The 21,205-nt window shown below is 46.9% G+C and overlaps 1 protein-coding gene across 1 annotated transcript in view; it reads left to right on the top strand.

Moving 5' to 3' along the window:
- Positions 1–1,367: 1,367 nt before the first annotated feature.
- LOC142557579 (acetylcholine receptor subunit alpha-type acr-16-like) overlaps positions 1,368–21,205 on the top strand; it is a 21,624-nt gene continuing 1,786 nt past the window's right edge. Inside the window, exons 1-6 of the mRNA XM_075669535.1 lie at positions 1,368–1,491; positions 4,194–4,351; positions 12,320–12,364; positions 13,305–13,414; positions 16,486–16,618; positions 17,931–18,079. Coding sequence (XP_075525650.1) covers positions 1,425–1,491; positions 4,194–4,351; positions 12,320–12,364; positions 13,305–13,414; positions 16,486–16,618; positions 17,931–18,079 — 662 coding nt within the window. The 5' untranslated portion in view covers positions 1,368–1,424. The remainder of the gene's footprint in view (positions 1,492–4,193; positions 4,352–12,319; positions 12,365–13,304; positions 13,415–16,485; positions 16,619–17,930; positions 18,080–21,205) is intronic.

The raw sequence follows: 21,205 nt of genomic DNA, 5'->3' as shown, positions 1-21,205 counted from the left end.
TACGCTTAAACTGCGCCCCTCTAGCCTTGAACGCCTTCACTGATTCTTATATTAACGTTCATGTGACGAAATTTTATCGGCTACAGTTTGAGCACCGACGACTGGTCTCACCTATGTTCTAATTTTAACGATTCGACGGTTTTCAAAACATTAGGAATAAAAAGAAAACCTTTGCAACACCGCAAATAACTACACGTTGTTAGTATTTCTTAACCAATCGTCATGTAGATTAAGGGAACAGGCTTAGTTCTGATTTACTGACGGGCTAGAGATTACGCGATCAAGCGAATTATTCGTGTGTGTAAAACACTGAACAGTTCTGACATAAGGTCTTGAGTCTAGAACACAGAACAACAGAACACCAAGGAAACGAGCTGTCAAGGAGCTGGACAATAAATTAATGCGGATTCATAGAAATATTGTTGTATTATCCTTGGTTTCTATGGCGACTGACCGGTGGTAGCCTAAATTATCGCCCAATAAATGCAATCTCGCACTGATGAGCTTAAGCGCAGTTTCGACATGAAGGCACCGCAAAGCGGAAAATGGGGAGAGTTGGCAGAAATACCCTCGAGAATGTGTTTTTTCGTTGTTGTTTACAAGTACGGAAATCCAAGCGAGACCAAATGTTCATGGGGAAAATAGAGGCTTGCAAGTGTTCAACAGGCGCTTAACAGTAAAATCCTCAACCAGCTTTTGGCAACAGGACTTCTCTGTCAAGGCCTGCACCACCAAGCCTCGCGGAAGACCTGTTTTCCTGTCAAAACGTTGGACAACGCTGAGGGCTCTCTTGTTCGACCAAAATTTTCCTGTATGGATCTCTCTAAGAGGTCACACCAAATGCGTTTATTCGTACGAGGTCGATGGTACGTTATAGTTAAATTAGTTAAATGCCAACTATGCGTTCCCTTTAAGAGTGGACCATACCGCATACTTCGAGATCATTTTTTTATTTAGGAACAGTAGATTAGGAAGAATGCGTCGCACGTAATAAAAGTGTTCCGCGAATCCGGCGTTTTGTCTAAGCGTCGTTTCATGTATACGCTCGAAATCGATTTTCGATTCGTCTGCACTTCTACAGACTCCTTGGCACACGCGTATTTCTGCGTCCACACACCGCGGGAATGCAGCCATCGAGGACGACATCGAACCCGGGACTTCGTGCTCATCAGAGCAGCGTCCCTTGGCGGGCTTCTTGAAATACGAAGGTCCGACCCATTGACGAAAGTTATCCAAGTTTGCTAGTTCTGACAGACGCAGGCGACCTATTCAGTGGAGGATACGGTATAGAGCGCGGGAATCACTGAAACCGAAGACAGACGACCGAACGCCTCCTGTGGGAAGTCGACGATGTCTTTCAGCAGTGCCGTGAGGCGTAATACGGTCGTTCTTTCCTCGGCGAGACGCCAGCTGAGCAGCCGTCGATGGAAGTTCACAACTCGCTCGTTCACCTTGCTCTATTTATCGGCACTGTCCTGGCTGCGCGAAACGGTAAGCAGGCACATTTTTGTCTCGACAACGACGTGTTTACAATGGCGCTCGCCGTGTCTCCTTTAGAACCCATTCATCAGCGAAGACGTCCGACGCGGCTTTGCGAGTAGTCGTTGCAAGAAAGCGCATGACCTCAACGACGACGATGACTACTAGAACGTATTCGTTTATTTTTATACTTGTTAATTTTTGCATGATGAAAGGCACAAGAAAGAACAGCACGTACCAGAAACACATATACAGGTATTTCACGCGGGTTTAATTGTGCCTTATGTCACAAAAATGAAGGGAAAATAAAGAAAACAAATTGGTGCAGCACCATCATCGTCGTCATGGTTGTTGTGTAGTAGTCGTCACGAAGGTGCCATCGTTGCCCGTCATGATGAAATGTTCCGCATCATGCATGGCGTTACCGTTATCGTTGTCGGGATCGTTGTCGTTGTCTTCGCCATTGGGTCAACTGCTGCAGTTTACAGTCGCACTTAAGGCTTTCATTTGAGTGTGTTATTTACATTTCACGACACCATATAGACCCATTGAAAGGTATTGACTAACGGGGATAACATAATATACAAAGTTGACATCAGATACAAAGGTGACATAAGTAGCACATACAAAGGTTGCCTAGTTACAGTACGCTGAAACATTATTACACAATATTAGGAGTACAGCGCATTCTGGTTAGTGCCAAATGTTTCGCGGTTTGATGTAAATGCTATGTGGTCCGGAAGATCGTTCCAATGTTCAGTAGCCCGGAGCAATGCAGATGCGTTAAATGCTGACGTTTGACCGTGTATGCACTTGAAACTGGGCGTACTGTGAAGACGTCGTCACCTGCATTCGAGTGAATGAATCGGCAGCGGGTGAGACTTATAGCTGTAAATGTACCTGTGCATAACACATAAAACACTTATAGCACGGCGGCTTACCAATAGCTGAAGTGAAACGTTTTGTTTTATTCCCGTAATGCTGCAATGACGGTCGTACTCGCGCGAGATGATTCTGGCTGCTCTATTCTGGGGAGGTATTCTGTAAGAGTTCATCTATAGTCGACTGTCTATTTCGGCCGTTCCTGATTGGCTAGGGCCACTCGTATACTCCTCGCTCGTACAACTGCATCCAATCAGAAGCGGCCGAAATGGAAAGTCCACTAGGTGGACTCTTGCAGAATACCCCCCCCCCCCCCCCCCCCTGTACTGTTTCCAACATGCGGATGAGGTAATGGTGATACGGATCGTACACTAGTAATACGTCTGTAGCTTTTGTAAGTGGATAAGGTGTACCAATTAGTACATGTTACTTTTATTTTTTTATTTATAAGCTGTTATTTGTAGCAGATGCAGTGGGCAATGCACTGCATAAAGTTAGCTCCAAAACATTCTCGAAATGTCAACGTATACTTAATAACAGAACCATTGGAACTGAGGCAATCGATATTGTAGACGACACTGGGCACGTCAGGGGTAATGAATGGCAAGGTTACAAGTGTGTGCCGTAGTTAGGTGCACTGTGGAAAGGTACATTAAATTTCTCTTAATTGTGCTTCGCAACTTAATAATGTTATTCAACCGTAAGTCGTTTCAGACCGGTCGGGCGTAACAATATACGCATGGTTTCAATTAAGTCTAATTCAAGGGAATGCGCACGATTGAGATATTTCGATGTTACAGATACTTTGGGAATGCCTTAAGGTATCGATGTCGGGCGACTTATTTTTTTTTATGGTGGTCGACGAACTAATACGTTTACCGTATTCGAGTCACTGACGCGCATCAAAAGATAACACTTCGTAAAAATAAAGTGAGCATTGGCAGGAACGTGCTGGAGTATTTTAGATCTTTAGATACATTAGAGAGAAAGTCTTGAAAGTGACATTGGTGCTTTTAAAACGCTCCTCAGAGTAGAATTGTTGCTGCTAGCAGAAGGATTAACGTTTCTTTTTTTTTTTACTTTAAACGCTTAAGAATTACACGAGAGATTTTCTACGCGTACAGGCAACTGTTGAAAGTATATTTCAAGTTCAGAAGTGTTAACTTGAGAGTTGGTCGTAGCCGTTGCGTGCTCAATGCTGGCCCTGGGCACGTCGCGTAGCAACTGGTGGGTGTCCAAGCGATGCGGAGAAGTTCCACGGGAAGCGGGAACGCTTCTTTTCGTGGAGAATGCTTCTGGGCTAAAACAAGAAATGCGCTTGCTCGCCTGAGCCCTCCTTTCATCAAAATCTGGTCCGCTTGATTTTGGGTTTGTACTTGGCGAGGTGACGGAAGAGTGCCGGGTGTACGATTCTTTTTTTTTTTCTGTGTGCATGCAAGGCAGGGTGAAAAGTTCATGGGACACGGGATCTGGGAACAGACAGAACGTTTAGAACATGCTACGTGTATTGCTGTAAGGGGCCTACCTAGTGGCTGTATTGTTTCAGCGGCTACAAGCTGAAACTGAGCTGATATTCGACTTTCTGACGGTGCCCTTATTGCGTGAATGTTTCACCCTGCCTGTAGGTATTGTGCTTTTGAGTCTGTGTGTGTGTGGGGGGGGGGGGGGCATTGTTTGCTTGCACGAGTTTTTGTGCATGTGTTTGCCTATGTGCGTGCTTGGTGCGCTTGTTTAAGTATCTGTGTTGTGTGTTCAACAATAATACCGAAATGCCGGCCTGTATGTCGCAAGCGAAAGCCGCAAAAAAAGAAACGTACTGTTATTGTTCGCAGGAAACGATAATGACGGAAGCTACGAAGGGACTGCGCAGCGCCTTCGGCGGCTGCTCTTTCAAGAGAGGAACTACGACGCGACGTCCAGGCCCACGAACTCCACCTCCGAGCCTACAGTCATAAAGGCTTCCGTTGCGTTCAAGAGCATCATGCACGTCGTAAGAAAGCATTACTAAACCAAAGGGTCCCATGTGATCGATTTGATGGATGGCCCTAAAGCCAGATGCGCCTCCACACCGGCGCTCCATTATGGGTCTGGACATTAGGCTGCACACTTGCCCGTCATGTCCCTTGCCTCTTTTCTTTCTCGTCATCGTCAGTGATATTCATTCATTCATTCATTCATTCATTCATTCATTCATTCATTCATTCATTCATTCATTCATTCATTCATTCATTCATTCATTCATTCATTCATTCATTCATTCAAATAACTTTATTGAGTGCCCTGCGATACGGTGGGGTGGGCCTGGACCCCGCCTAGGTTTCGGCCAAGGGTTTTCACCCATCTTGTTCGACTTTCTTTCCCTCTACCTCTTTTCCTGGCCTGGAGTAGCTCTATAGACTAACGAGCCTCAGGCTGACCCCTTCTGCCTGTCATACTGTCACGTTGCAGTGACGTAGAAAAATCGAACGCTGCCAAGGCCATACGTGCGGTGCGCGCTGCTATTGTACCCGTAATAACATCATCGGACTTTTCTATCTCTCTCTCTCTTTTTATGGATATGGATGAGGGAACAGCTATGCGTAGAGTCAGAGCTAAAGAGAACGCCGACGGGACAGGGACACAAAACAGGACAACGACACCATTAGTGTCCTGTTCAAGCTCTCTGAAAGGGACGCTTTATCTGACCCCCCCTCCCCCCCTTAATTTTGCTAGTTTCTGGCTGCTGCTGTTTTGTACAGTACAAACATGTTTTACAGAGACTATTCGCTACCGTACTACTCCCTATCATACTAACACACTGAAGAAAATGCGAAGTACGAGTTCGTTCGGTCCATCGTCTCGAGACGTAAGGGGACGCCCATGATGTCATTTTAAATGGACATACCGGTGGGGTGGGGGTGACCTTGGCCTTGGCCTTGTGCACAGCATTCCTTTACTATCAACTCGACACGCTAACACACCTTCCCTCGTTGCCGCACCCTCTCGCCCTACACCCTCTCCTCTTTAGAAGAACCCCACCTATATATACCGTGGCGAGGAAAGCATATGTCGCCTTGAATAAGACAAGTCCACTTGTCGAAACGTTGGCTCCTGCTTTCACCTTGTTCTCGTTTTGCTCATCGCCTTGAATTTCCATCTCCCGTATTTCCCGTGTTTTAAGTGGTACTAGTGCGACAAGCTTCCTCCTCGCTTTCCTCCCTTTCGTGTGCAAGACTGAGCCGCCATCGCCAGCTCATCCTCGGACGCTTACATTCGCACATACAACATACGGCGCGTGGCGATGATTTTATTTCCCTTGGACTTCATATGGAACCTCACGGCGACGGCGACACTAGTAACGCGCCTGGAGTGTCCGTATAATTGCTACCGCAATGAAAAATTTCGGTGCACTCAGCAACTTGTGGTGGTGGTATCAAGGTGATTAACGGAATTTTGAAATAGTGGCTTCAGTATATTGGCTTTGGATGAAAGCATTTGCAGAGAGTAGATAGAAAGTTGCACTAACCTTCATCCATTGCCGCCATTACTATAGGTTCAATGTTCGGCAATAGTTCTGGTTTGTCGAGGAGAGTCTGATTGCCGACGAAAGTGGTTAACAAAAAAAAATGGAGGAAGCGGTAGAGGGCGTAGTGCGCCAAGAGTGAGAAGAATCAGAACTGAGGAACAGTGCATATACGAAGACATAAGACAATGTAAATGTAAGGGGAAAATATTGTAACGACGTGGGATCGACGAGTATGCGTAGCAGCACCGCCAAGAAACGCACTTTATCAGTCGTCCAAGGGAACAACAACAACGTCTTCTTCGTTTCCCCCGCTTCACCTAAAAACACGCGCTACTTCAGCGTCGTCCCCACTGGCGCATACCCGCTGAATAATGGTTCTGCCAAATATAGTTGCGTCATTTGCTCCCCCTTTAGAAAAGATCATCGTCCCGATGATAGAGGCTTGGAAGGCAGCGGTAAAGAACTGCGCAGTCTTGGCAGTCCTCATAGTACGGCTTCATACGCAGCACGTGAACGACCTCGGGTAAATGCCGTCGGCGCTTTGAACAGTGCGAGCTGTCAGGAACGACTTCGTAGTTGACGTCACTGATGCGTCGGAGAACTATGTAGGGCCCGAAGTATTTACGTAGGAGCTTTTCAGAGAGCCCACGCTGTCGAATAGGTGTCCAGACCCACACTTTGTCGCCGATGTTGTATGTTACGGCTTTGTGCCGAAGATTGTAGCGTCTGGCGTCAATGTCCTGCTGTTCGTGGATTCGCAGACGCGCAAGCTGCCTAGCTGCCTCTGCTCGGTGTGTTATCTCTTCAGCACCCGTTTCGTTGTCGTCAAATTCATGAGGGAGCATTGCATCTAATGTTGTTGTAACCTCACGGCCGTATACGAGACTGAAGGGCGTCTTGCGAGTGGTCTCTTGACGAGCCGTATTGTACGCGAAGGTGACATAAGGTAAAACCTCGTCCCAGTTCCTATGCTCTACATCTACGTACATGCTTATCATATCAGCCAATGTCCTATTGAGTCGTTCTGTCAGTCCGTTTGTTTGAGGGTGATACGCTGTTGTCTTTCGGTGGGCGGTACCACTTAGACGTAGAACGATATCTAAAAACTGGGCCATGAACGCAGTACCTCTGTCCGTGACGACTACTGCGGGAGCGCCATGCCTTAAAACGATGGATTCCAGAAAAAATCGTGCCGCTTCATCTGCTGTTGCCCGTTGCAGGGCACTTGTCTCGGCATATCTAGTGAGATAATCCGTGGCAACGATTATCCACCTATTACCAGTAGTAGACGTCGGGAAGGGGCCCAGAAAGTCCATGCCTACTTGTGCAAATGGTGTGGCCGGTACGTCAACAGGGTGCAGTAAGCCGGCTGGTTTGACGGATGGCGGTTTACGACGTTGGCAATCCAGACATGTCTGAACGTAGCGTTTAACGACCGCAGTAAGTCTCGGCCAGTAGTACTTCTGCCGAATCCGTGCCAATGTGCGAGTGTAGCCCAAGTGCCCAGCAGTCGGCTCGTTGTGGCAGGCGTTTAAGATTTCACGTCGAAGCGGTGATGGAACAACAAGTAAGTAGTTGCTGCCGCTAGGCGAGAAGTTCTTCTTGTAGAGGACGTTGCGACGCAAGCAGTATGATGCCACCCCTCTTGCAAAGAGCCTCGGCACGCGGTTGGTTCGTCCTTCGAGGTAATCAATAAGCGGCAGCAATTCAATGTCATCCCGTTGCTGGCGTGAAAGATCGGCAGTATCCACGAGTCCCAGAAAAACCGTGTCGTCATCGTCTTGTGCTGCCGGCTCAACAGGAGACCGAGAAAGGCAGTCGGCGTCTGCGTGCCGTTTTCCCGACTTGTATGTAACAACAAAGTCGAACTCTTGGAGTCGAAGACTCCAGCGTGCGAGCCGGCCGGAAGGATCTTTCAAATTAATGAGCCAGCAGAGGGAATGGTGGTCACTAACGACGGTGAAAGACCGACCATACAAATACGGACGAAATTTCAGAACTGCCCATACCATTGCGAGGCATTCTTTTTCAGTGGTGGAGTAGTTAGCTTCGGCTCGGGATAGTGTCCTACTGGCGTAAGCAATCACCTTTTCGCTGTCGCCCTGCCATTGTACTAGCACCGCCCCTAGACCGACATTACTAGCGTCTGTATGCAATATCGTCGGGGCTTCCTCATCGAAGTGTGCTAATACGGGAGGCGATTGCATGCGTTGCCGGAGCTCGTGGAATGCCCGCTGCTGGTCTTCGCCCCAAGTAAAAGGAATATCGTCTCGGGTGAGCTGTGTTAACGGCCATGCGATACGCGAGAAATTAGCAATAAATCGCCGGTAATATGCACAGAGTCCCAGAAAACGTCGCACGGCTTTTTTGTCTGATGGAATCGGGAAATTAGCGACGGCGGCAATTTTATCCGGATCAGGTCGGACTCCTTGGCTACTGACGACGTGACCGAGGAACTGGAGCTCATGAAAACCAAAATGGCACTTCTCAGGCTTCAAAGTAAGACCGGCAGAGCGTATCGCTTCAAAAACAGTTTTCAGCCTTCGTAAGTGTTCGTCGAACGTTGCGGAAAAGACAATCACGTCATCCAAGTACACCAGGCATGTTTGCCATTTGAGTCCGGAGAGCACAGTGTCCATTAGACGCTGAAATGTTGCTGGCGCCGAACACAAACCGAAAGGAAGTACCTGAAATTCATAAAGTCCGTCAGGCGTCACAAAGGCTGTTTTCTCACGGTCTCTCTCATCCACTTCGATCTGCCAATAACCGCTTTTCAAGTCCATTGAGGAAAAGTAGCACGAGTTTCGCAACCTATCCAAGGAATCATCAATACGCGGCAGCGGATAAACGTCCTTCTTTGTGACCTGATTGAGCTTCCGATAGTCGACGCAGAAGCGCAGGCTACCGTCCTTCTTCTTCACTAAAACTACAGGTGATGCCCACGGACTATTAGATGGTCGAATAACGCCATCTTCTAGCATCGTCTTCACTTGTTTTTGTATCGCTTCGCGTTCCTTTGGGGCCACACGATAAGGGTTTTGTCGAATGGGTCTGGCGTCGACATCAGTAATGATGCGGTGTTTCGTAAGGGGCGTTTGACCAACTCGTGACGCAGAGGAGAAACAGCCCTGGTACTGCTTGATGAGCTCAAGCAGACGATTCCGCTCAACGGCCGTTAACGTCGGATTAACGTCTACAATAGGTGCAGCTGTGTGGACTGTAGAGGCCGACTCCTGCGCTAAGTGGCAGTCTTGTATTTCTGTCACTTCGTCGAAATAGGCGACAGCAGTGCCTCTAACGATGTGTCGGCGCTCCCTACTAAAATTTGTCAGCAAGAGTTCGGCGCTTCCGTCGATTACATTGATAAGTGCTCTGGCAATGAACACACCGCAATTCAGTGCTAGCGCACTGATGTGTTCAGCTACTCCAGTCCCACTTTGCAGGCTGTCACAGCGCACCTGTACGAGGGAGCAACTCCGCGGCGAAAGGATGACGTCGTCCGCGGCAATACGTAAGCGAGGTTGTTGTGGCTTCTCATGGGTGACATGATCCGAACTCGTAGCAAAAGTGACGCTTCTGTCACGGATGTTAATCACGGCGCCGTACTCCCGTAGAAAATCCATGCCCAGTATAAGTTCTTTACAACACTCAGTAAGGATGACGAGGGTGACGACGAAGGTTGAACCGGCGATTAAGAGTCGGGCCGTGCATTTCCCGACAGGTGTCATCAACTGACCTCCGGCGGTTCTTATGTTGGGCCCGTGCCATGGTGTCTTCACCTTCCTCAGTTTGTCAGCGACCTGTAAGTTAAGGATTGAAAAATGGGAGCCAGTGTCAACCAGAGCGGCTATTTCGTGACCGTCAATGCAAACGATGAGCTCGGCGCTGACGATGTCAGTTACGTCTTTCGTACTTCTATTCGTCGTATTCGTCGTTGTGCTGGGCGTCTTTTTCGTCAATGTAGTCTTCACGTCGTCGTTCGTCGATAACGGGGGATGTGGAGCAGTTAGAGTATTGGCAACCTCACCCCCGGAGGTCGCTGCGGCTAGTTTCCCCGTCGAGGGCTAGGCGATCTGCCCCTAGTGACGTCGGCAAAGCTGCGACGAGTCGGCGAATTGTAGCGCGCCGGAGATGGAGAAGGAGAACGTGGTCGGGACGTCGTCGTATTTGGTGGCTGACTGTTCACAGGAGCGTCGTTGTAAGCGCGTCGACCGTCGTACGGAGAATAAGCATAGTTGGCAGGAAAGCTTGGTTGTTGAGCGGCGCGATAGTTGTTCCATTTGCGGCAAACTCTGTAGACGTGTCCAGCTTCACCACAATGGTAGCACACTGGTCGACGGTCGACGGTGCGCCACAAATCGGTTTTCCGGCGCTGGTAGTTCGGCGGTAACTCTCCATGGAGCCAAGGGGTGGCGTGCGCATGTCGAAAATACGGCGTTGTTTGTGCTGGCATGATCGGCGGGGTCGGTAGAGTCGACGAGGGTGACGATGTCGGCTCTATTTGTGGCGTAGGTGGTGTTGTAGTTATGGGTGTCAACGGCGTTGAAGTTGCGTTGAGTGGACGGCGGACAGCTTCCGCATAAGTGAGGCGCCGCGGAACGTTGCCACAGTCTGGCGCTGAAAAAGCTTGCCGGACTTCCTCCCGGACGACATCAGCAACAAAAGATAACGCTGGCGTCGGTTCCGTAGGCGCAACCACAAAGCCGAGCTGCCGAAGCTCTTCTCGCACCACTTCGCGGACAACTTCACGCAGAGACATGTCGTTACTCGCAGCCAGTACGGAAGTGTTCGCCGTCGAGTTGCCCATGTCATGCCGGCGGTATCGTTGATGCAGGGCCCGTTCAATGGCTGTAGCCTCTTTTGTGAACTGTGCCACTGTTGTCGGTGGATTTCTCACAAGGCCGGCAAACAGTTGCTCCTTCACTCCTCGCAGGAGATATCGCAGCTTTCTTTCCTCTGGCATGTCTGGGTCTGCCCTACGGAAAAGACGGGCCATGTCTTCTGAGAACATAGCAACACTCTCATTGGGCTTTTGAACGCGGATTTCAAGGAGACGCTGCGCGTTTTCCCTCCTGTCGATGCTTGAAAAGGTATCCAGCAGCTGTGCGCGGAAGTCGTCCCACGTGGCAAAGCTCCTCTCCCGGTTTACGTACCACGTACGAGCATTGTCCTTCAAATAGAAATAGACACTCGAGAGTTTGTCCGCCGAGCTGGTCTTATGGTTATACTGGGCGACGCGCTCGAACTGGTCTAGCCAATCTTGGACGTCTTCAAAGGCATCACCATGAAAGCTCTCCGGGACCATAGGATTCTGTAGCGTTACTTGCGATGGAGCTGCGGTGGCCATGTTATTTGTAGGAGGCAAACGATTTCTCGAAGTTTCTTGCAGCGGACTGGACTCGGGCGCTAAGCCTAGCAGGCGACGACTGAAGCGGTGGACCGGTGTTTCGATGCGCGATGGTGATTCCGGGCTCGATCGTCGGCTCCGCGAAGGGGTGCCAAGCATGAAGAATACCCAGCACCTCCACCAGTGTAACGACGTGGGATCGACGAGTATGCGTAGCAGCACCGCCAAGAAACGCACTTTATCAGTCGTCCAAGGGAACAACAACAACGTCTTCTTCGTTTCCCCCGCTTCACCTAAAAACACGCGCTACTTCAGCGTCGTCCCCACTGGCGCATACCCGCTGAATAATGGTTCTGCCAAATATAGTTGCGTCAATATGTTTATTTATAGAATAGCATGGTTTACTTATAGTATAGGAATAAATATGAATGTCATTTGGTTGGCGATAATCTTCGCATTCATTATAAAGAAGCAGGAAATAGGAAGCGGAAGAAAGGACAAGCTGCCACCTGCAGGAGCCAAACCTATAACCTCCCAATGATTCGAGCCATCCACTTTCTTGGATATTTACGTATACGCATATCTAAGCCAGCCTTAGCCGTGTTAGTCAGTGTCACTGGAAAGTTAAACAATAAATTCTCGGATTTTACGGACCAAAACCATGATATGATTATGAGACACGCCGTAATTGGGGACTCCAGAATAATTTGGAGCACCTGGGGTTTATTAAGGTGCCTCTAAATGAGTACACGGAACCTTTCGTATTTCACCCCCTTCGAAATGCGGCCGCCGTGGCCGGGATGCGATCCCGCGACCTCGTGCTTAACAGCCCTACACCATAGGCCACTCAGAAGTCATGTGCTCGGCTACCATCTGTGAAGAGGACGGAAGGACGGCTGTTTTTTTTTTTCTTCACCTTCAATTTCCATTTTCATTCAAATAAAAGAATGACGTTTATCGGCAGTTCAATTGCCATCAGTAATTTATTGTGCAGGTCAATGAAAACGAAGTTGTTCATGCCACCAATGATTTCAATAGCCTCATTTTCTGTTGGAGCCGCGCGGGAAGCTGAACAACCCAATAAAATACATTTGTCTCACTTTCAGAGGGGTGAAAGCGACTGGTTTACGGGTGTCCTGTGGCTGGGTGTGGTAAGTGGTCCCGTACATTTGTTTATTTGATTTATTTATTTACAAGTGAAACGTGACCTGTAGGCAAGAATAAAGGATGTAGGAGAGAACCATGGCGGCTGGATGCCATATATCTTTGTATAGGCAAATCTACAAGTCTACAAATGATCTATGACAGCGTAGTGCTATATATATCTTTGTGTGCGTATAAAGTATGTATAAGTGAATCATGATGTCTGAAGAATATATATCTATTCATATTAACAAATAAAATGAAATATGATAATACCGGCCGGAAGGTCACGTATTTGTTACATTAAAGAAAGTATGGCTTAGGTATTTTAGATATTTTAGCAATGTTAGGTATTTTAGGTACAACTTAGGCATTTCTTCTAGCGATCTGTAATTTATGAGCTACGGCCGATCACATATTTAACATCTAACCTGATGATTTATAGTACCACCATATTCGCTTATAATAACAATTTTCTTTTACCGAATGAGAACAACAAATTCACTTACTATGGACAGAACAAGAATGTTTAGTCTATCTGGTTTTCTTCCTTTCATGACTACTCTTGTACAAACAAGTATAAATTCTTGTATTTTTTTCTTGTCTATGCAATTTCTCTCTTACGCTTGCCTTGTTACTGAAACCTTGGTATTTTTATAAATAATTGGTCATTTTGTTCTTTTAAATTCTTTTTCCACTATGTATACTATCTTATTCATATGCTGCTGTTGCTTCGAGTTGTTAACTATCGGAATTTTCTTTTCGCAAGAGGTCCTGAGACAGTCGCTGACTATGGGACCTCCTTTTGTATGCAACATACCTGTAATATGACCAAATTTTTAGAGAATAAATTATGATTCTGACGAAAAAAAGCAAGCGAAAAATGCAAAATGGGATTTTTAGTCAGTCCTGCTCATTCGTGGTTACGTTGCTCGCTGCATGGTGCAGTTCTGGCACGATCACCGGTTGACTTGGAACAAGGAGGAACACGACGACACCGTGTACCTCGATGTTCACAAGAGCCAAATATGGACGCCCGAAGTGGACCTTCTCAACGTGTAAGTCTTAGGGATAGGCGAAAAAGTGATAATTTCTAATCCAGTCTAATACGAACATGCAAAAAACACGTACGTCAAGTGTGGAGTCCAATACGAAACGGAAAGATATTACAAGAAGTCTGATTTATTTCCTTTCAGCGCAGAGTGACGCCAAATCAAAGCCAGCTGAACTGAACAGCTTGTGAATTAGGAAGGCCTGACAGTAATCGTTGATCTCCTAAAACTGGCAGTCAAAGTGGCTGGTTGACAAAGCAAAGGAACCTTTTCTTTGTTTTTGTTTTCATTGCTATAGCAATTGTGATACCTCTGTATATTAGGCCATAAACAGAAATTCGAAGAACTTGAATATCAAATGCACGAATCAAATGGCGCGATTGAAAACCAAAGATATTGTTTTTACATTCGAAGTTTTCAACATTCCCACGTATAAGTTGAGATTAGTGTGCAACTAGAAGTTTTTTTCTAAGTAGCAAGAGACGTCTAGGTATCTTGAAGAAAACGCGGAGAGCGTTTTATTCGGCAAAACAAATAACAAGCTAACAAGCATAAGATATATCATGGTGTTTTAGAACGCAACGAATTAAGCTGGTTATGCATGAAATGTGGCACAATGGACAGCTTCCGATTAACTTATAAGGCTTACGGTTCCCTAAAGGGCACTAAGAACTCGGTAAGCGAGCGTGCATGCATTCCTTTCCCGTCAGTATGCGGTACCTTCAACCGCCAATAAAAGGTGATACCTCAGAACCACAACACTTTATTCATTGCGCGTCTATAAACATCTGTTCAGGCTGCAGCCACTTGTGCTACTGTACTGTGCGGTGACAGTGACCGACTGTGATTGTATGTCTATGTAACTTTCTTTATTTATCACTTTACCTCCCTTTCCCCTCTGTCCCTGGCGTAGGGTAGCAAACCGGATCATCCCATCTGGTTAACCTCCATGCATTTCCCCTTTCCTCTGTTTCTCTCGTTCTCATTGCGCGTCCTACCTTACTTCCAAGCAAATTTATGGCGCCGCCTCTCGCCGTAGGTAGGCCCTTGCGTTTCAAGGGTCCCGGTGAGGCACTAGTGCTCTAGACAATATTATACATCTAGACAATCACATATTTTATATATTGCATCATCCTTTCTCAATCCATTTTAATGTTCATAGTACTCGCCAATAGTCATTCCCATAATTTTATTACTCGTACATTTTATGGAATTTACATCAACTCTTTTAGGCCCCTTTACAGCCACAGCGCATTAAGGCCATAAACCCATCAGGCACTGCGAACTCATTAATCATTAGCATGGCGCTCTTTGGCCACATCTGGCCCTTGCGCCATTAAACATCAAATATTCATTCATTCATTCTCGCCGTAGGGATGGCTTTTACAAAAGCTGACTCATTGCTCATTAAAACGGCATTACGCCCAGTCATGACTGCGCACGTGGAACAATGAAGAGACGCTACAACACGCCTAAGCACTTGCCTAAGGTTGCCTCCGCAACCCGTCTTGCCCCCTGTCCCCTTTTGAAAAAACCCTACCTGTACATACGTATTAGCATATGTCGCCTTGAAAAGGACAAGTCCACTTGTCGAAAAGTTGGTCGCTTTTACCTTGTTCTCGTTTGGTCATCGTCTTGAATTTACATCTCCCGTCTTTCCCGTGTTTTCCCTGTATTTCAACACTCCTTGTCTTTTTGTCCTCATTACGACCGTAGAGCGCCATCTTGTTCAGGCTGTGCTAAACCGACTGGATTAGAGCGATGTTCAGAGGCAAATGGGCTCTCGGATCATAAGATTGTGCGAAGAAGGCTCACGAAGCAATGCAGGCATTCCTATGAATTCAGAAGTTGGCTTGACTCAGTGATTAATTGTAGGCGTGGTGTGCAGCTGGTCCTCCCTCACCCTTCTTTCTTTTCTGCCCTTAATTCAATTCAATTCAATTCAATTCAGGGTTTACTTATATGCACGAGAATGTCCAGGAGCTATACAACTAAAGCCAAACGAGGTCGATCCTGACGGGGTGCTGGGCCCCTGTGAAACCATTAACCACTCTTAAACCCCCTTGTTGAATGGACAATCGTGAGCGACAGGACCGAGGACACCGAATTCGTATTTCGATCAAAATAAGGCGAGCACTTGCCAAAGGTAGCAAGAAACAAACGCTATTATTGACGCTTCGGAGCAGCCACAGGTCTCTTGTCAACGAAGAAAAGCAACGCGGAAGACCCGAGTAGCTGCCCCGAAACTTCAATTATACGTTTTGTTTCTTTCACCATTATAAGCGAGTGTTCGTTTCAATCACGCACCTCCCTCACCCGACGCGCTTTAGTTGTACATTTTAACTACGAAGTCGTCTGTAAGCGAGTATTATTCTTATGCAGTGCGAACTGAAATCTAATAACTCGTAAGAACTAGCTTTTCATTTGACCATTTAGGGCTAATCACAATGGTGATTGACAGAGGCCGCGTCACGGATCGTGACTGCAGCGACCATGGAGCGATTACCGGCGACCGGCGTTCACACTGGCGAGCGAGGCCAGCCCACCATCACACTGAAATGTCTCGAGTTTGATGCCGTTCACATCAAAGCGTACCTCTATTAGTGTGTGAAATTAGGCTTTGGCGTATATATACGTCCCGTTCCTGCGCATCTGATTGGCTCAGCGGCTTTGCGACTGCTGTCGCGCCACCGAATAACTGAACAGTGAGCGACTGGCCCAAAACAGTCGTGTTTCCACCAAAGCAACCAAAGCGACCAAAGCGACCAAAGCGATCATTTGTGGCCATTTACGACCATGTGCGACCGACTCGGTCGCGGGACTCTACCAGTCGCCCGAGTGAATGAGTCCTCAGTCTCATAGAACACCCTTATGCGGGGCATGCGTGCTTAGCAGGTGCCACCTTTTGGAAACAAATTGGCTGTTCTTTTTCACATTGCTCACAACTGTGTGTCCGGTTGACATCTCTACATTTAATTGCTATCTCTCTCCCTCTCTCTCCCACTCTCTCTCTCTCTCTCTCTCTCACTTTCTCTCCCGCGCACACTCTTCCAGACTAACATTGGCTTTTTCTGCAGAGTGAGCCAAGATTTCGACCCGTGGATCGATTGGCTCACCATAGATTACAATGGCATGGTTTGGGACTATTCCACTGCAAAGTTCAAGTTACCCTGCCCCGTCGGTGGCGGAAAGTTCCAGACCGACGAGCAGGTATTTATCGACCTTGCTTTGAAGGAAGCCCCTTAAAGAATGTGCTATGGCAAAACTAAAACATAGCTAAATTGTTAGGTATTATTATTAATTTAGTAGTAGCATCATTGAACCGTGCACAAAATACAAATTTTTTATGGTGCTTATTTTGTGGCTGTTGATATATATGTATCTCTTGAGTTGCATTCGTTGTTTTGTTCCCGGATTTGAAATCTTGCATCGCAGTATTTGTGCCGCCTTGTTCGTCTATCCCTCCCGCCTTGTTGTGCGAAGTTACCTAGTGTTTTATTGATTTTAAAGTGACATTTTTCATAATTGTCTCTTAGTTTTAATGTCTTCCCTCCCCTCGAATTATACCCAATCGTGCTCTACATTTACTTATTTTTCCCTTACTTATGTTCTCTTGCAGATATTTAAAAAAAGGTTTTTATTCGTGCGCCAGTACTAGGACCTCATGATTATTCCTTGGCACGTTAAATAGAAAACTCATAATCATTATTACGTACTTTCTGCATGGCCTTGTTGCAGCAGTCACTGGCCTATGGGTCGACCTCAAAACATATTTAAGTAGTATTCTGCCTATAATGCCATAATTCAGTATTCCTTCCTTGTGCTTTGCGCATGTGTGGATAACCAATTTGTATGATTAACTTCCTTCTAGGCTCGCATCCTCGTTTTCTTTTTCCCTGTTTGTTTCTCTCCCTAAAATTGTTTTGTCTGGCACATTTGTATTTTGTGTACATAGTGGCTTGTGTATTACTATTGAAGTGCAACAGTACCAAGGCTCTGTAGCTCTTCCTGGGCACTATAGTAAGCACTTGATTGATTGATTGATTGACTGATTGATTGATTGATTGATTGATTGATTGATTGATTGATTGATTGATTGATTGATTGATTGATTGATTGATTGATGACCGAGAGTCCAAGAACGGGGAAAAACAGTCTGGCCAATGAAACTCTAAAGGTCTAAATGATTACGTACTGTTCAGGAAGGAGAGGAGGGCAATAGAGATAGAAACAAGGAAGGGTAAGAAGGAAGAAGCAGAGTGAACAAAAGTCAGCACAGGTCATAATAATTAAAGAGCAATAGCTATTTGAGTTACACAAGAAAATTTCGCTTCAGTACTAGCAAAATGTTCACTCTTTGTTATAAGGTTTGTCTAGCAAGAAGAGCAAGGCTGGAAACGGCGCCCTGAAGATCCGGAATTGTCTTTCAGGAGGAAATCCTTTTCCCTATTCTCAACATTGCCCGTCTGCGGTGGTCAGTATAAATGCACGCTCTCAGTTCAGCTTCGGGGGCCACTTGCAGATCTGCACCCTTCGTATGGCGTCAGACACGTACGACAGTAACGAGGTGGCGCTGGTGGAAGGTGAATTCTGGAACGACCTCCCGGTAACCGGCAACACGGAGTGGGAGCTCACCAAGATGTCCTACGCCAATCAAACGGAATTCAATAGGTGAGTGCACTCATTACAAAGGAGTAGCAGGAGGAAATAACTTTATTTTGTGCCCAGCGAGTTGGTGGGGAGGGCCAAAAGCCCCGCCTAGGTGACGGCCCGGAGTTCGTGGGTCCTGGCGGCTTCCTCGGCTCCTTCTGGACGGCCCATAGTTGATCCTCGAGGGCGGGGCTGAGCAGCGCGGCCTCCCAGCGCGTTCCTCCCGGCGCTATTCTGGACATTCCGCCATTTCTTTCGATGCGTGACGTAGGCGCGACGCAAACAAAATGGCGCTGGTGGCCCCGTTTTGCTTACGTAACGTGACGCCAACTTGACGTTTCGCCTAAGAAACTGAAATGAAGGCACTGAATGTAGCGTTATCGGTAAAGCAAAACAGTTTTCCTCCGCAGTAAAAATAAAGCAGCTATCTCAAAGCGTATGATTATTCCGTCGAAAACGCTTCTCACTTCCATCGTCTGCTGCGTACAAGCCGTCGTCTGCTTCAACAGCTAGGATGCGTGTACCCGGAAAATGGAATGAGTCATCGCATGTTGGTGCCAACGCGCTTGTTTTCTTGCTTGAGACAACATACGCGACATACCAGTGGTGATGCGCGCACGTTCTAGGCCACGTTATCGCTATCTCGTGAAACGCAAGTTACTCAGCCCGACTCGGCTGGCTGAGAAACGGCCGAATATCACCGATAGCGTTGCGGGTGCCAGAGATATCCACTAGCGCGACGCAAGCGCCGGCGCTGCCATCTCTTGTTCATTTCGGTGGTTACTCGCACCGCGGGAGGAAACTTCAAGGCGCCGCCTTGCGTACATTTCTTTTATAAATTAGAAAGAGGCCGTTGTCATAACTTTTGATTGTGCGAAAAGGCATTATCTTGATTGCAATACAAATGCGGCAGTGAAAAGTGGACAACATTGCCGAAAGCTTGCTATGTTCAACCAATATTATTTCGTATAAACGCGTTCTTTTAAAAAATGATGGCCCCAAGCACAAATGCCAACACCACCCGAGAGCGATGCAAATACTATGAGCAGGCGTTACGAACAAAAGATTTTCGTGGCGCCAAACGACGGGGAAAATGTGGCGATACGCATTCCTCTCGGCTGCCATTGCAAATGGCTGCTCATTAGCATAATTCGCGCGGCTCATCGCAGTAAAAATTATGGCGGAAAATCTCAGCAATGGCGGCCCAGCGCAACGTCACGCATCGTCAAAATGACGTTTACGAAACAGCTCTTCCTGTGACGAAACAGCCCTTCCTGTGATGAGATATTCCTTCAGCCAATCAGCAAGCTGGCATGGTGCATATCTTGGATCGCCACCACATATTCGCACAATTGCACATGCATTGCACTGGTTGTGCATGCTACCGCTCACATTTTTTTTGAAGCGGTAACATCGCAACGTAGCTGCCAAGGACCAAAAACATGTATTAGTCCATAAAATTTGCAGCTACACGTCACGTTTCGTCATCTTGATGAAAACGCAAAATTGCATTTTGCAATACTTCCGCTTCCCGGCACAAATTTCAAAACACGTGACCTCTCGACAGCCAATCAGAGAGTAAACATGGCGGATAATGGCGGCCGTGCAGCCGCCATGCGTGTGCAGAATAGCGCCCCAGGTTCTTTGTTTCATGACGCCAACTTTGACGCTCGTTGCAATGAACGACCCTGACAACGACACATTGGCTCGCGATACTGGGCTCCACTTCAGCGATTTAAGCACTGATGAACGTGACCTGCTGCTGAGGGCTCGCGCTGCCAGCATCGTTGCGTGCTACTACGACGGCAACTGTATGTCATGGCTGTACATATTCGCCCATTTGTAGCTTTTCCTTCGTGAAAACCAAAGGCTGCACTCACCATCCCGTCTTCGACCTGCAGTTGTTCTTGCGCTTCGGAGAATGCAGGCAAGACCGATGGAACAGCGCTACGGGGAAGCATTGCTTTGAAAGGCACTCCACACGACTTCAGTAAGTCGGCGTTGAACTCGTAATCCTCTGGACGAAAGTGCAGCGAGCACACTATGCGGTTTTTCGGCTCTTTGCCAACGCGCTGTGGCAGAGGCACGGCGCTTAACCCCTTCGAACGGAGAGGTTCACTCTTTGGCACACAGTGATAAGTAACGTTGGATTCGCCGCTGCAACTGCCCTTGGCCAAGTTCCGCCGACCGTTCGCGCATCCCAAGACATCACATGGACGTGGCATTCTCGCTGCTTGCTCCAAATGCAAGTTTCGCGAGCCAGCAGAACCAGCGCAGCACGACGCGATAACGAAACAACTGAAACTCCAAAGCGCGCGCGGCGCAGAGTCTAGCGAAAACGGAACCTTTCGTTCACCCATGCTGCTGAACGGTAACGTCAAAATGTTATTTTTCTTAGTATCGAACAGAAGTAGACAAGTAGCATTTTCTTCCGTCTTATAACCTAATGAAATGATCTTTTTAATACGAGTAGTCGAGTGACATAAATTATGGTGAGGAGTGCCTTCGTCATCGGGCTAGCACCGGAATGTCGCTGGGGGGTCAAATCGTGTCATGCACTTACCTCGATTTCTCGGTTACTAAAGCTCTGTTCGCGATTATATTGACACCTTAGACTTTCTAGAGCACTGCTTTATCACTTTAACCTGACTTCATAGTAAGCTTAAGGGTCCCTTTAAAAGAAAAGTATCTTACAAACTGCTCTCCAGGGTAGATTATACAGGCAGAAGCCAACATTATTCACTGTCTTAAGGGACAGACAGAACCATTGCATGAATTTAATAAAAAGGGTAATCAATAAGACAGTGACTGTCTACCATATTTCATACGAATTTTTTGGTTTAAACCAATTCCACCAGTTTGTGAATTTTATATGTACGTTTTATGCTTTCGCTTGGGTAGCTTAAGAAGGCATACATTAGCCATAAATCTCTAGAATACAGAATCTCTCTCTCTCTCTATAAATATATAATCGATTCAAAGATTTCGATCCCAACTGATCGTAAAGATGCGTGTGTTTTCTTTTCTTGTCATTGTTTTCCTGTGCCATTTATGTCATTTCTGTATACTCACTGACAATGAAATACTGAAGAAAAACCGGCAATAGAATATGCAAACATTTGCAGTACAAATACTGCATTATAATCT

The sequence above is a fragment of the Dermacentor variabilis genome, chromosome 9 (genome assembly GCF_050947875.1).
Source record: "Dermacentor variabilis isolate Ectoservices chromosome 9, ASM5094787v1, whole genome shotgun sequence".
NCBI classification, from domain to species: domain Eukaryota; kingdom Metazoa; phylum Arthropoda; class Arachnida; order Ixodida; family Ixodidae; genus Dermacentor; species Dermacentor variabilis.
This window is presented reverse-complemented; position numbering and strand designations above follow the sequence as displayed.